Raw genomic sequence first — 13245 nt, forward strand, 5'->3', positions numbered from 1 at the left:
TATTTACAGTTGTATTCTCTGTGCCTAAAATAGTGCCTGGAACTTAGCTGATAAAAGAACTTATGACAATTCATTTGAATAATAAATCAACTAATGCCTCTTATACTGCAAAAATATAACAAACAATGGAATATGTGATAGATTGTAGAAGATATGTATTTTTTGTATGGGTGAACTCAATTTAAATATATTCTATATGCTTAGATTTTCAATCAATACGTGCTCACACTTTTATTATATTTTATTCATGTTTTCTCTCAGAGTATGCCTGCTCAGCTTTATCCATAGGCCATTCCACTAGAAGTCTCATATATTATGAATTAATCATATTATTCATAAGGTTTTGCATAGTTTTAATAAAATCTTCTGAAACTATGTAGTTACTTTATGTAATTCAGCTTTCAAACTTGACCAATTACAAGTAGAAAATCCTCTTTGATTGACTCTCTCAAAACTCTTCTAAGTAATTTTGGTGAAATTTTACACTCAGTGGAATAAGTAGTCTAGTCAGGGAGTAGTTTAGTCAGGGACTTTTTTCTTATTACTAAACATTAAAGATGAGTATTTAATATTAATAATCTATTTGTGAAAAGAATGCCCCATTATAAAATAAAAAGTTATAAACCACAAACTAAATTTATATAAAAATAAGCAGTGATAAAATTTGTATTCTATTCTTTAGTCCTTAGAAATCTTTATTTATTCAGTGATATAGTAAATGACAGAATCCTTATAAATTTGGCTTAAATTTTGCTCTATATGCTTTATAAAATAGAAAATACTCACCTCTCAGAGCTATTTAAACATAGCTGAGAAAAGCAAAGTCCCCTTTCAATTTCCTGAGTCTTCTATCAGCTGTCTGCTACACCAGGGCAACCAAGTTGCAAGCTCCAGGTTCAGGAAGGAACCACTTTTTTTTTTTAATTCTATGAGCTACCACGTCTGAAGATTTACTTTCTTAGACGTTTAGTTAGCAGTTTATATTGTCTTCGTTTTTTACTCCTGATGTGGACAAGTTGAATTATGAAGCAAAAACTATGCTGCACTCTGTAGGGAATACAAAGATGGCATGAATGGCATCTTTCCTTAGGCAATATCCTGCAAAGACAGAGACCATGTGAAGAAAGATTACTTACATGCTATAGGATGAAGCATACACCAAATAAGTACCACAAAGTCCAAGGAAGAAAAAGGACAAGTCATGGGAAATATCACGTAGTCTTCTGAGTGTAGTGATGAGAATGGATCTGGAAAAGATTAATGGATATTGTAGGAGCCATGTTTAGAAGAGGGGATAGTGCAGGTACAATCACAAATGTGTGAAAGAATCATGGAGCACATTCAAAAGAAAAATAACAAGCTACACAATTTAAGGGAAACAGCACAGGAAAAGTTGAAAAATGAAACATTATATTCAAAGTTATGTATCTTTTGTAAATAGGGAGGAAAAAACTGGGTGTTATATACAAATATTTTGGGATTAAAATATATTTACGTGCTGTGCAGGAAATATTATGGAGAACAAAAAGTCTGCACATGAAGTAGGTCAGATGATTTTACTGCATTTGGAAAGCCTTGGTTCAAAGCCTTTTTTGGAAAATAATCATTCTCTTTGAAGTAAGAAATATGAGAAGCAACAAAGAAGTCTGAAGGTCTGAAAATAGCCTGGTATTGTGCATTATATGTAAATGTGGAAAGACGAAAGATCAGCTATTTTAGTGTAATTGTATCAATTCTTCACATACTGAACCATCCTGTATAATCAGAGCTATAGAAATAAGATTATATCAGGAAAACTTATTTGCAAATGACAGTATGAAGGAAGTGGCCTATGAGCCTATTGTGACAGCCTCAAATATTGATTTTTATAAAAAAATTCAATAAAACAATAAGCAATATAATTGAAGACATCTATCCACAAAGAGAGGAAGTAATATTTTATTAACATATAAAGTTGTTATTGACAGCAATGTGAATGTCACAGTCAACTAATTTAAATGAAGATACATCTAACAGATACTCTGAAGCTTCTGTTAGATGGAACAATAGGTATTTTGCAGATCAGAATCACACTAAGTTAAAGTCCAGGACCAAATTCTCATACCACTACTTTACTCAGCATAATGATGCTTGACTCTCAACTTTCCAAACACATTATTTTCCAAAATTAGGGCTAAGGTATGCTAAGGAGTTAGAGAGGTCCATACCCATATCTTTATCACTTAATGAAAAAAATCTTCCTTTGCACAAACTTGTTAAGCTGAAGTGATATTTAATTTTCAAGTGGTGTTAAGGATGGAAAACATCTATGAGGCACTAAAATAGTAATCCAGAAAGCCTTCATTAATTAAATAAAGAGGTTGAAAAGGGCCCACTCAATAATACAAATAACTCAATTGTTTAATAATTCTTTTGAAGAAACAATTTTTCCAACTACACCACAATTTAGAAAATGGTCACAGCAATGTAAGTTAATTATATCTTGTGACATCCATGGATTGCTCACATGTGTTTTTATCTAATACTTACTTAAAGAATGCCCTAAAATGAGCTCCTATACATTTCACACATTACCTAACTGTGTATACTTTGAAAAATTGCTATAGTTATAGTAGCATGGTTACAATATTGTAACCTCACTGAATAATATTCATCCAATGAGAAACATCAAATATATCCAGATGCTAGTTGCACTTATAATATTTTTAAGTTATGTGTTTCCCTTTTATTAACAAATTCTTGCATTGTAGAAATATACCCTCCAAGAAGTGAAAGGAGTGCACACAGCTGTCATGTTTCATCCAAGGACATTTATATCAGCATCTGTAGAGATGTTCTGAATAAGCAGTAGCTCTATAAAGACCAGCAATTCCTTGTTTTCTTAATGAGAAGATTAGAAGATACTGGAATAAAATATGTTTTTATGAAAATTATGAATATTTATCATATAGAGAGTGATAATTTAGAGGTTAAAATGAATGCTATATTCCCAGACCACCAGGGTTTAAATCCTGGCTCTGCCAATTACTGGCTGTGTAACCTTAGTCACAGTGCCCTGCAAAGCCACATTGAAGCCTAAGAAAAAAGGAAAAATACACACACAGATCTAGTATCCACCCATATTATGAAGAAAGTTAATAAGAGCTCATTATAGGTATATATCCATATATATTTTTATATGCAGTATATATATATGTGTTTGTGTAAATATGTGGGTATGTATACATACATGTAGTGATGTATATGGGTACAATACATACATTTATAGCAGTGTAGTACACCATACAGACACATATGTGTATATACATATGTGTGTGTGTGTGTGTGTGTGTTTAATCTTGTATTTCAACTCAATTGGATTGAAAATTACCTAGGAGATCAGTAAAACACACTTCTGGGTGGGTTTATGAGGGCATTTCCAGAAAGAATAAACTAAGGAGGGAAAGAATCACCCTGAATGTGTGTGGTACCATTCAGTAAGCTGGGAGTCAGTGGACTAAAAGGGGGAAAAGGAGAAAGTAAGCTGAGCACAGATGTTCCTTCTCTCTGATTTCTGGCTACCACGATGTGAACTGCTTTGCTCCCCCACCCCAGACCTATGGGATGGTATGACCCAAAGAATAGGCATGTCTCACCTATTTCTGAGAAGAAAATAATAGATTTTGATAAGGATTACATTGAATTTGGAGATTGCTTTGGGTAGGATGGATATTTTTCTACCAGAGTCAAGTATATCACTTGGCTCACCATCTGATCTCCAACTAGGCAAGTTACTAAAAGTCAGTTGTTTCTTATTAAGTAATTAGAGCAGCACATAATAGGTACACTATGAAGTTAATATTGTCATTGTTACCATCAATCTTTTTATTTTACATCAACTATCATTTTCAGAAAACTTGTTGTTTCTAGGTAACATCTTCCCAAAGTTCTGAATTTCCCAGGAAATATGGCTCAAGGTATAACTGACCTCAGAGTAAAGATTAGGATTGCACTGATTGTAAAGAGAAAATACACTTGTTCTTAGAATGTTCTGTTTATACCTACGAAACAGACTAGAGAAGATTAGGCTTTTTCACACACACACACAAAAAAAATCCTAACAAATTAGGCTTTTTCACAAAAGTGCCTAGTAATAAATCCTGGGAATGTAATGGGAGAAGTCCGACAAAGGTAAAGAGAGAGAAATAACCTTCACTTCTAAGAACATTCTTTGACTAGATCTTTCAATATTTTTAAAAACTATGTTGATAAAATGAATTGTACTACAATGCAAATATACCAAAAAGAACTAAAAACAAGAAAATGACATGCTGACAGAAGGTCTGAAAGTCTAGAACTTCTATGCACTGCTTTTTTCTCTCAAGGCATCAAGCAAACTCAGTGAGATCAGAGCCCGGCTTTGTCTCTGTGGAGGAATTAGAATGCAAGTCCTGCCCTTGGGGAAAACAGACTGTCTGTGTTTATGGTGATTATCAGCATGACAAGAACAGTTAATGTAGAATCAGAAAGATATCATTTATAAACATCCAACAGGGAAATACATTATTTTCGAGAATTTAGACAGAATTAAAATGTTATTTATGTTTTCTGGCAGATCTTATTGTTCTGCACTCTGAAAATCTGGAGTAGAGCTGCAGAATTCCTTTTCATAAATATTCTAATCAGGTTGAAGTTTTCAGCAATGGCAGAGAGTTCCCACAATGCTAATACCTGAGTACAGCAGAGCAGCAAATATCTGCGTTTGGCTGCAAGAAAAACATCTGACTGCATTTCTCGAAAACTTTCAGTGCATCTTGGGTATTCATATCAACAACTCTAGACAGTTTTAAAGAGAAAAGAACTGCAACATTTTGCTTCCAAATTTGCTATTACATCAGGCTGAGTTTTATATTTTTTGGCTGTTCTTTCAGTAATAGCTCATTTAACTGTATGAAAAATATAAATTAGAACTCTGTTTCTTCTGAAAGAATGAATTAACTTTGTGAATGACTGAATAAATGAATGACCCCTTGACAGAAAGAGTACAAAGTGTCCGACTTGTTTTCTTATTCTTGACACCTCCAGTTAATCTTCTGTGGCAGTAAAACTTGCTCAGTGAAAAAGACAAATCTTCACTGGTAGAATGAAATTAGCCTAAAATGTCACTGGAACATTTTTGAACTTGGAAAACCATGCCAATTTGAAGAAACTTTTTCTGTCAAATATTTGGTTAAGAGAAATTACAGAACCAGCTGGTAATAAAAAGTTCCTTATTTTAAAATAATAGGACAGATGTTCTGAACATATAAAAGTGTATAGGAGAGGGTTGAATAATAATAACTACCTCTAGAAAATTATTGTGAAATTACCCATTTATATTAGAGTCGCTTAGTCCTAACAATAAGCACATGTGCCCTACTGATAATGCTTAGTACTGCTTCTTACCCTTTATGGCAGATAATCAGTTAGGATTTTGAAAAATGAGAGATTTACATAGCAGATCAACTGTATGCCCTAGATGGCTACTTCGTGAACATGAGAAAACATGTTTTATTCTCTTTATTCATGTAAGGTTTTGAAAAAAAAGGCATATATTACTTTTTTAAGTAATAAGCACCAATATTAGGGATTTAATGATAAGAAAAATATAGCATTGTCCTTAATTAGCTTATAGTCCAAAGAAGATACCTACCCAATAACATGGCCACTGGATAAATGCTGTTATACACTTAGGAAAATCTTAGCCTTGGAATGAGAAAGTTAAGAAAAGCTTTCTTGGTATATGTAGTGGTATACACTTCTGAAGAAAAAGATTGAGGAAGACTATAGAAAGTGGAGAGATGTCCCATGCTCATGGATTGGTAGAATCAACATAGTAAAAATGTCTATACTCCCAAAAGTAATCTACATGTTTAATGAAATTCCCATCAAAATTCCAATGACATTCATCAAAGAGATTGAAAAATCTACTGTTAAATTTATATGGAAACACAAGAGGCCACGAATAGCCAAGGCAATACTCAGTCAAAAGAACAATGCAGGAGGTATCACAATACCTGACTTCAAACTATATTACAAAGCAATAATAATAAAAACAGCATGGTACTGGCACAAAAACAGACATGAAGACCAGTGGAACAGAATAGATGACCCAGATATGAACCCACACAACTATAAGCAACTTATCTTTGACAAAGGAGCTAAAAATATACGATGGAGAAATAGCAGCCTCTTCAACAAAAACTGCTGGGAAAACTGGTTAGCAGTCTGAAAAAAACTGAAACTAGATCCATGTATATCACCCTATACCAAGATTAACTCAAAATGGATCAAGGATCTTAATATCAGACCCCAAACTCTTAAGTTGATACAAGAAAGAGTAGGAAATACTCTGGAGTTAGTAGGTATAGGTAAGAACTTTCTCAATGAAACCCCAGCAGCACAGCAACTAAGAGATAGCATAGATAAATGGGACCTCATAAAACTAAAAAGCTTCTGTTCATCAAAAGAAATGGTCTCTAAACTGAAGAGAACACCCACAGAGTGGGAGAAAATATTTGCCAACTATACATCAGACAAAGGACTGATAACCAGAATATACAGGGAACTTAAAAAACTAAATTCTCCCAAAACTAATGAACCAATAAAGAAATGGGCAGGTGAACTAAACAGAACTTTCTCAAAAGAAGAAATTCAAATGGCCAGAAAACATATGAAAAAATGCTCACCATCTCTAGCAATAATGGAAATGCAAATTAAAACCACACTAAGATTCCACCTCACCCCTGTTAGAATAGCCATCATCAGCAACACCACCAACAACAGGTGTTGGCGAGGATGCGGGGAAAAAGGAACCCTCTTACACTGTTGGTGGGAATGTAGACTAGTACAACCACTCTGGAAAAAAATTTGGAGGCTACCTAAAAAGCTGGACATCGATCTACCATTTGATCCAGCAATACCACTCTTGGGGATATACCCAAAAGACTGTTACTCCAGAGGCACCTGCACATCCATGTTTATTGCGGCACTATTCACAATAGCCAAGTTATGGAAACAGCCAAGATGCCCCAGCACTGATGAATGGATTAAGAAAATGTGGTATCTATACACAATGGAATTTTATGCAGCCATGAAGAAGAACGAAATGTTATCATTCGCTGGTAAATGGATGGAATTGGAGAACATCATTCTGAGTGAGGTTAGCCTGGCTCAAAAGACCAAAAATCGTATGTTCTCCCTCATATGTGGACATTAGATCAAGGGCAAACACAACAAGGGGATTGGACTATGAGCACATGATAAAAGCGAGAGCACACAAGGGAGGGGTGAGGATAGGTAAGACACCTAAAAAACTAGCTAGCATTTGTTGCCCTTAATGCAGAGAAACTAAAGCAGATACCTTAAAGCAACTGAGGCCAATAGGAAAAGGGGACCAGGAACTAGAGAAAAGGTTAGATTAAAAAGAATTAACCTAGAAGGTAACACCCACGCACAGGAAATCAATGTGAGTCAATGCCCTGTATAGCTATCCTTATCTCAACCAGCAAAACCCCTTGTTCCTTCCTATTATTGCTTATACTCTCTCTACAACAAAATTAGAGATAAGGGCAAAATAGTTTCTGCTGGGTATTGAGGGGGGGAGCGGGAGGGGGTGGAGTGGGTGGTAAGGGAGGGGGTGGGGGCAGGGGGGAGAAATAAACCAAGCCTTGTATGCACATATGAATAATAAAAGAAAAATGAAAAAAAAAATAAATAAAGAAATAAAGAATTCCAACAAGTAAGAAGTTAATTATAACCTTTTTTAATAAGTAGATAAACATATCCCTCGAAATCTCCATGTGTAAAGTATATTAACTAATGTGTCTGTTACAACCACAGGTCCGTTTGAGAGAAACTATCCCAAACCACCTCCCCAAATTAGAGCTCTTCACTGAAGTAAAATCATTTCCTGGGCTTCAAGGTAGCCTCTGCCCTCGGCTTGCAAGTTGACTTCTATATTAAGCAATGAAAGATCAATTGTGTTAATGTTCTTTAAAAAGTAAGAGTAAAACACTTGGCAGTTTCAGCTGAAGTTGAATAGCTGTCTAGAGAAACACAAAGAGGTATAATAGGAAATAGAACCAATGTGAAGGTATAAGGAAATATCCATAGTTATAGTAAATACCACGTTGAATGTAAGTTAGTTGTAGTAAAAAAAATGACAACAAAAGGGGAAGAGTATAAGTATTGGAAAGAGTAAATGGTAAGTCAAAAGCACATGAAAAAGAAAGAAAGTCTTGATTCTGGGGTGTCAGTGTTAGGTGTAGTTTAAGCCTTTACATGATTCTGTCACTACAACTCTTCCCCACATTTTCCAAGTTTTCTGCCTCCCTACTGACCATTGCTGTAATTGTCCACTATTTGCAGCAGCCAATAGGTCTACTGCAAAAGACATTATGAATCTTCATTTTCATGATCTTTGTTATTATCATTATTATTGTGCTGGAGATCCAACTAAGGACTTATGTATGGCAAGTGCTCTACCACTGAGCTATATCCCATTAACCTCAAATCTCCATTATAATCTACAGAAATGTTTTAAGGTACCAAAATCTTCCAAATGCCTTAGCAAGAGTACTTCCCAAGGAAAGAAAAGTATAAAAGAAAATTTAAAACTGTAAAGAATCACGGAGACTAAGTGCAATTATACAATCTCTTTTCTAATAAGGAAGAAGGAGAAGTATATCTCTTGCTAGCATCCCATGGCCCACTCTGACATTTACATGGATATGGAAAAGCCATGTGTCTACATTGTGTTCCTGCTTACTAAGCAAATGGCTGCATTTTACCTCAGAAAATGGCTCTGCAGTCTGTCTGACCAATCTACATAACATTATCAATTATCACGGGTCAGTGACTCACAGAGATCTTTCCCCAAGACATTTTCAAGTCTTCACAGAGTTTCTCACTTAAGTAGACAGAACCAGGCCTCCTCTGGATCCTTCTTTATTTAGATTGAAAGGAGCAGAGCAGGGCAATGTGCCCTTTCCATGAGCCATGGGTAATACTGAAGAAGGAACCGTTTGAGAAGAGACTAAATAATAGTTCACTGTTCTAGATAGGTTCTTCTGAAGTGATTTACCTATTTTTCCTATAAAAATTTTCATCTAAAAGGTTAATACTCATAATGTCACAAAAGTTGAATTTGGATAATGGCTAGTTACAAGACAAAAAAAAAGAAAAAACAATACATGTCTTGCTGGGCATAATGGTATATGCCTACAATCAAGAGACTAAGGCAGGAGAATTGAGTTTGAGATCAGTTGCTTATGGTACCCTGTGAGACCCTTTCTTAAATTATAAATAAATAAATATCTTCTTCAACATTCATCCCTTTTTTTTCCTTCCCTAAATAGAGGAGAAAGTGAGTAGGATATTTTTTCTCCTTGACTTTTCCCATTTTACACTGACAATATTCCTATTTCTCACTATCTACAAGGTAGAGGTGGAGAGACACATGACAAATTGTCTCAACTTATCCTTTGAAACTCAATCTTTAGTTTATCCATTGTTGTGCAACTAAATATCCAAAGCCTAGTGATATAAAATCATACCAATTCTAATAGGTTCACAATTTTGTGGGACAACAATTTGGCCAGGGTATATTAAAATGGCTTGTTTCTCTGCCATTATGTCTGAGCTTCAGATGGCTTAGTACAAATGTCAGGATATGACTGAAGTTCATATTATTTAGACCTCAATTCTTTTCCATCTGGCATCTGCTGAATCTAGAATGTCCAGGTGACTTCACATTTGTTGCTGGTGTCTAGATTAAGAATGGTAGAACAACTGGCAGTTAACTAGTACTGCTTTCTCTTTTCAAACCCTCCTCGCATGACTATTTTGGATTTCCTCATAGTTTAGAAGTCTTAGGTTCGTCAAACTTATGAAGTGATGTCCAGCTTCCCATAACAAGAAGATCTCAAGATGCAAAAAGTAAAACCTAGAAGATTCTTATGGCCTTAGTCCAGAATGTAGGAACATTTGACTCCAACTGAATGCTGCTAGTGAAAGCAGTCATAGAACTCACTCAGATTCAAGGAGAGGTGACATAGAGTACTCTTCTCAGAGGGGTATAAAAACACTCATCATCTACAACCTGCCTTCCAGTGTCACCTGCAACTTTACCCTCAGTTCTGTGTTCATCAGTATGTATTCTTGATTTAGTGAATATTTTTAAACTTCTTTTTAAAATTTAAGACTGATCTACCTACAGTGGTTATATAATAAAGAAAAAAAATAACATGCAAAATGGTGGTTCCATACCTTACTAACTTTCTGTGGAGAAAAATCTGAGAAATTCCTTTCTTCTCCAATCCATTTTTGTCTTCTATATCAAATGTACTTTACAAAGATATTTTAACAATTAAATGAAGTAAGATGGAAATTATGTCATATGATACCTGGAACATAGAAGATGATTAAATAGTAAGCTTTCTCTTCTCTAAATTACAGAGAGTTGTGGTTAGTATATGCAGTTTGGGTGTGTATGTTTGTGTGTTAGGGGAGGAGACAGTAAAATTCTGTTTTTTCAATGCTAGTAGCATGACAGGAATAGAATCTTTCAAGCTACATTTCTGAGAAGTGTAGAGTGGTGATGGATAAGTTTATTTTAGGACATTGAGAACCCAGTAAGTCTATCATCATTTACTAGGGGCAAGACAGAAACAACTTGCAAAAACACTCAGATGGCATTAATTACTGGGTCTAATACTTTGCTTTAGCTTGTACACAGTTTTCTTCCTTTTATTGCATGCTTCCTTATAGTATGGAGATGTTCATTTATAAACAAGCACAGACTTTTTATATCATGTTATTACCAGTTAAAGAATAGGGATCCTATTAAACTCACTTTTATTTTATATTCCATAGCACTTTTTCATAGCACTCTTTTCCCATAGTGAGTACTTTATAATTACTTGCACAAACAAATCAAACAGTAAATAATGACAATACACTAATAAAGTAGGGATTTTGAATTTTTAGTATCTGTTAATTGGAATGTTTGCTTCTATTGATAAATGGTACTACTACTACTATAATGTAACCATTTTAATTTATATTTTAAACATTTGAGTATATAATGTTCCCTCTTAAAGAAAAAAAGAGATTAAATCTAGACACATCTAAATAGAAGTCAGTTGAGAACGTATTTGTAATATTGAGGTAATTCCTTCTGTTGTTGGACATGTGATCCTTGTGTAAAAAGAAAAAGCACAGTACATTAAGTGCTATACACTATGTGAAATTTAAACATAGTTACTGCCTTATAAATATTTGAAATAACTTACAGCAACTTTTCAAACTAAAACATAGTTGGTACTAGGAATAAGATGACAAATGTAGAAAAAAATGTTAAGAGCCTTTACATGGCTATGTTCCAATTACAGAAATATGATTATGAATCTAAAATATAAATATAATTGCACATAATCAAAGGATATTATAGCATTGTTTTCTATTTGAATCCTTGTTTTTAGAAACCAGGTCAACTGTAACTGGTAGTTATTCACAGAGTCCAAAGTAACTTGCTTTAGCTGAGTCTACCATCAGTTTTCATAAGTGAAAAGTCTGCCTTTAACAGTTCCCCATTCTGGTGTTCACTCACCTTTACATAAACTAGTCAAATACTGCCAAAACTACTATAATTGAGAATATGTAAACATACTAATTTATGTAACACTAAATAATGGATAGATCTATACCTTTGAACAACAATAACAAATTGTAACTGAAACACTTATAAAATATTTTCTGTGACTACAAGACCTCACAAATCCAATACTATGATTAATAAATGCTAAATCCATTTCACAGTACAAGAAAAGCATCTCTTATTCAGATGACATAGAACAGGCAATATGAAACAACAGTCGACCATCACACTGCCTCCTAAACATCAAGAAGAAAACTGATAAAAGCCTGATATTGATTCCTAAAAAGCAAGAGGGAGACCAGCTATTTAAACTAAAAAATGTATTTAAATAAATATGTTAGCAAAGAGACTGAATTGTGGAACACTCTCCAATTGGCAACAAAAACCATTTAAATATATACTCTTAAAATTAAGAAATTTATTCCATCAAATTGCCAGATGATTTGGAGACAATAATGGAACAATGTAAATAAAGTATAATTAAGTAAAATATTTGTTATGTTGTTGCAGAAATGAGACTAATACATGTAAAGCAATTAGAAAATGTAAATATTTGTCATCAGTGTTGAACTGTTTGGTATAGATAATAGGTCTCTTGCAGTTCAAAGAAAGGAATGACTAATGTAGGATAACATGATTTTGCAAAAATGCACGCACTTGAACTCTGAGCTTTAAAGGATGATTAGTGTTTGAAAAGTAAAGAAATTAAAAGAATATTTATACCTCTTCTAACTAGAATAGATTATATGGGTTGAAAAGAAAGAAGGTAAATAATTTCATTGTGTACAATGCCTTGGTATTCTTACCAACAAAACATGAATAATTTTATGAAGTTCTTACGACAATTTAAGGTGATAATATGTACAGAGAAGTACTATCAAACCTGAAACATAAGTCTAAGAACTTTATAAAGGGATGGCTAAACAAAATTATGTTAATAATTTTGTAAATATATTTGCTTAATACAAGCAAGCATTATTAACTAATTGGGATATACACTAACTGAAAAAGGAAATATGTTTTTGTTAAGAAGCTTAGTTTTCTGTGACTGGAAGTGACAGACTATAAAACTTGGTTACTGATCAGAGATGTATGTGAATAATTTCAGTATTTGGGGGACGGTTGTTCTGATGAGTTGGACCAGCTCTTCCTTTAATCTTGCACCCTTCAAGTTAGCATGGCTCTGTTATGGACCAACCTGATGTTTATTCAGAAAATGAACTATCATTAAGCTCTGAACTGTAGAAATAAAATGGTGATTGTTATTATCACAAACTGCCTCAGAAAATTTCAAAGCATGTACTTTGCTGAACTTTGGTTATGTGTGTGTGTGGGGGGGATGGTGTCAATATTGAAGAATATTGATTATCTGAATGGGGCGAACCCTCCTTTATCATTTTTTGGGGAAATGATTTGTTTTGCCTGTTGCTCTATCTAACATTTTTTCCCATAGCCCTTTCAAGATTTTCTTTCCAAATTGTTTTCTAGGTTTTTTTTCTCAGAGTCAAGTGGTATTTGAAAAAAAATCATAACCTGTTAAATAGTGTCCAAATTTAATGATAAATGAG

General features: G+C 34.0%; 1 protein-coding gene across 2 annotated transcripts in view; it reads right to left on the minus strand.

Moving 5' to 3' along the window:
* Window positions 1-785: 785 nt before the first annotated feature.
* Kcnc2 (potassium voltage-gated channel subfamily C member 2) overlaps window positions 786-13245 on the minus strand; it is a 263474-nt gene continuing 251014 nt past the window's right edge. Inside the window, exons 5-6 of one of the 2 annotated variants that reach the window (XM_074083939.1) lie at window positions 1137-1247; window positions 786-1047 (exon numbers count right to left, since the gene is read on the minus strand). In XM_074083939.1, coding sequence (XP_073940040.1) covers window positions 1046-1047; window positions 1137-1247 — 113 coding nt within the window. In that variant the 3' untranslated portion in view covers window positions 786-1045. Of the gene's footprint in view, window positions 1048-1136; window positions 1248-13245 lie in introns of those variants that run through there. The other variant, XM_074083943.1, reaches the window with a different exon arrangement.

The sequence above is a fragment of the Castor canadensis genome, chromosome 8, assembly GCF_047511655.1.
Source record: "Castor canadensis chromosome 8, mCasCan1.hap1v2, whole genome shotgun sequence".
Lineage (NCBI taxonomy): Eukaryota > Metazoa > Chordata > Mammalia > Rodentia > Castoridae > Castor > Castor canadensis.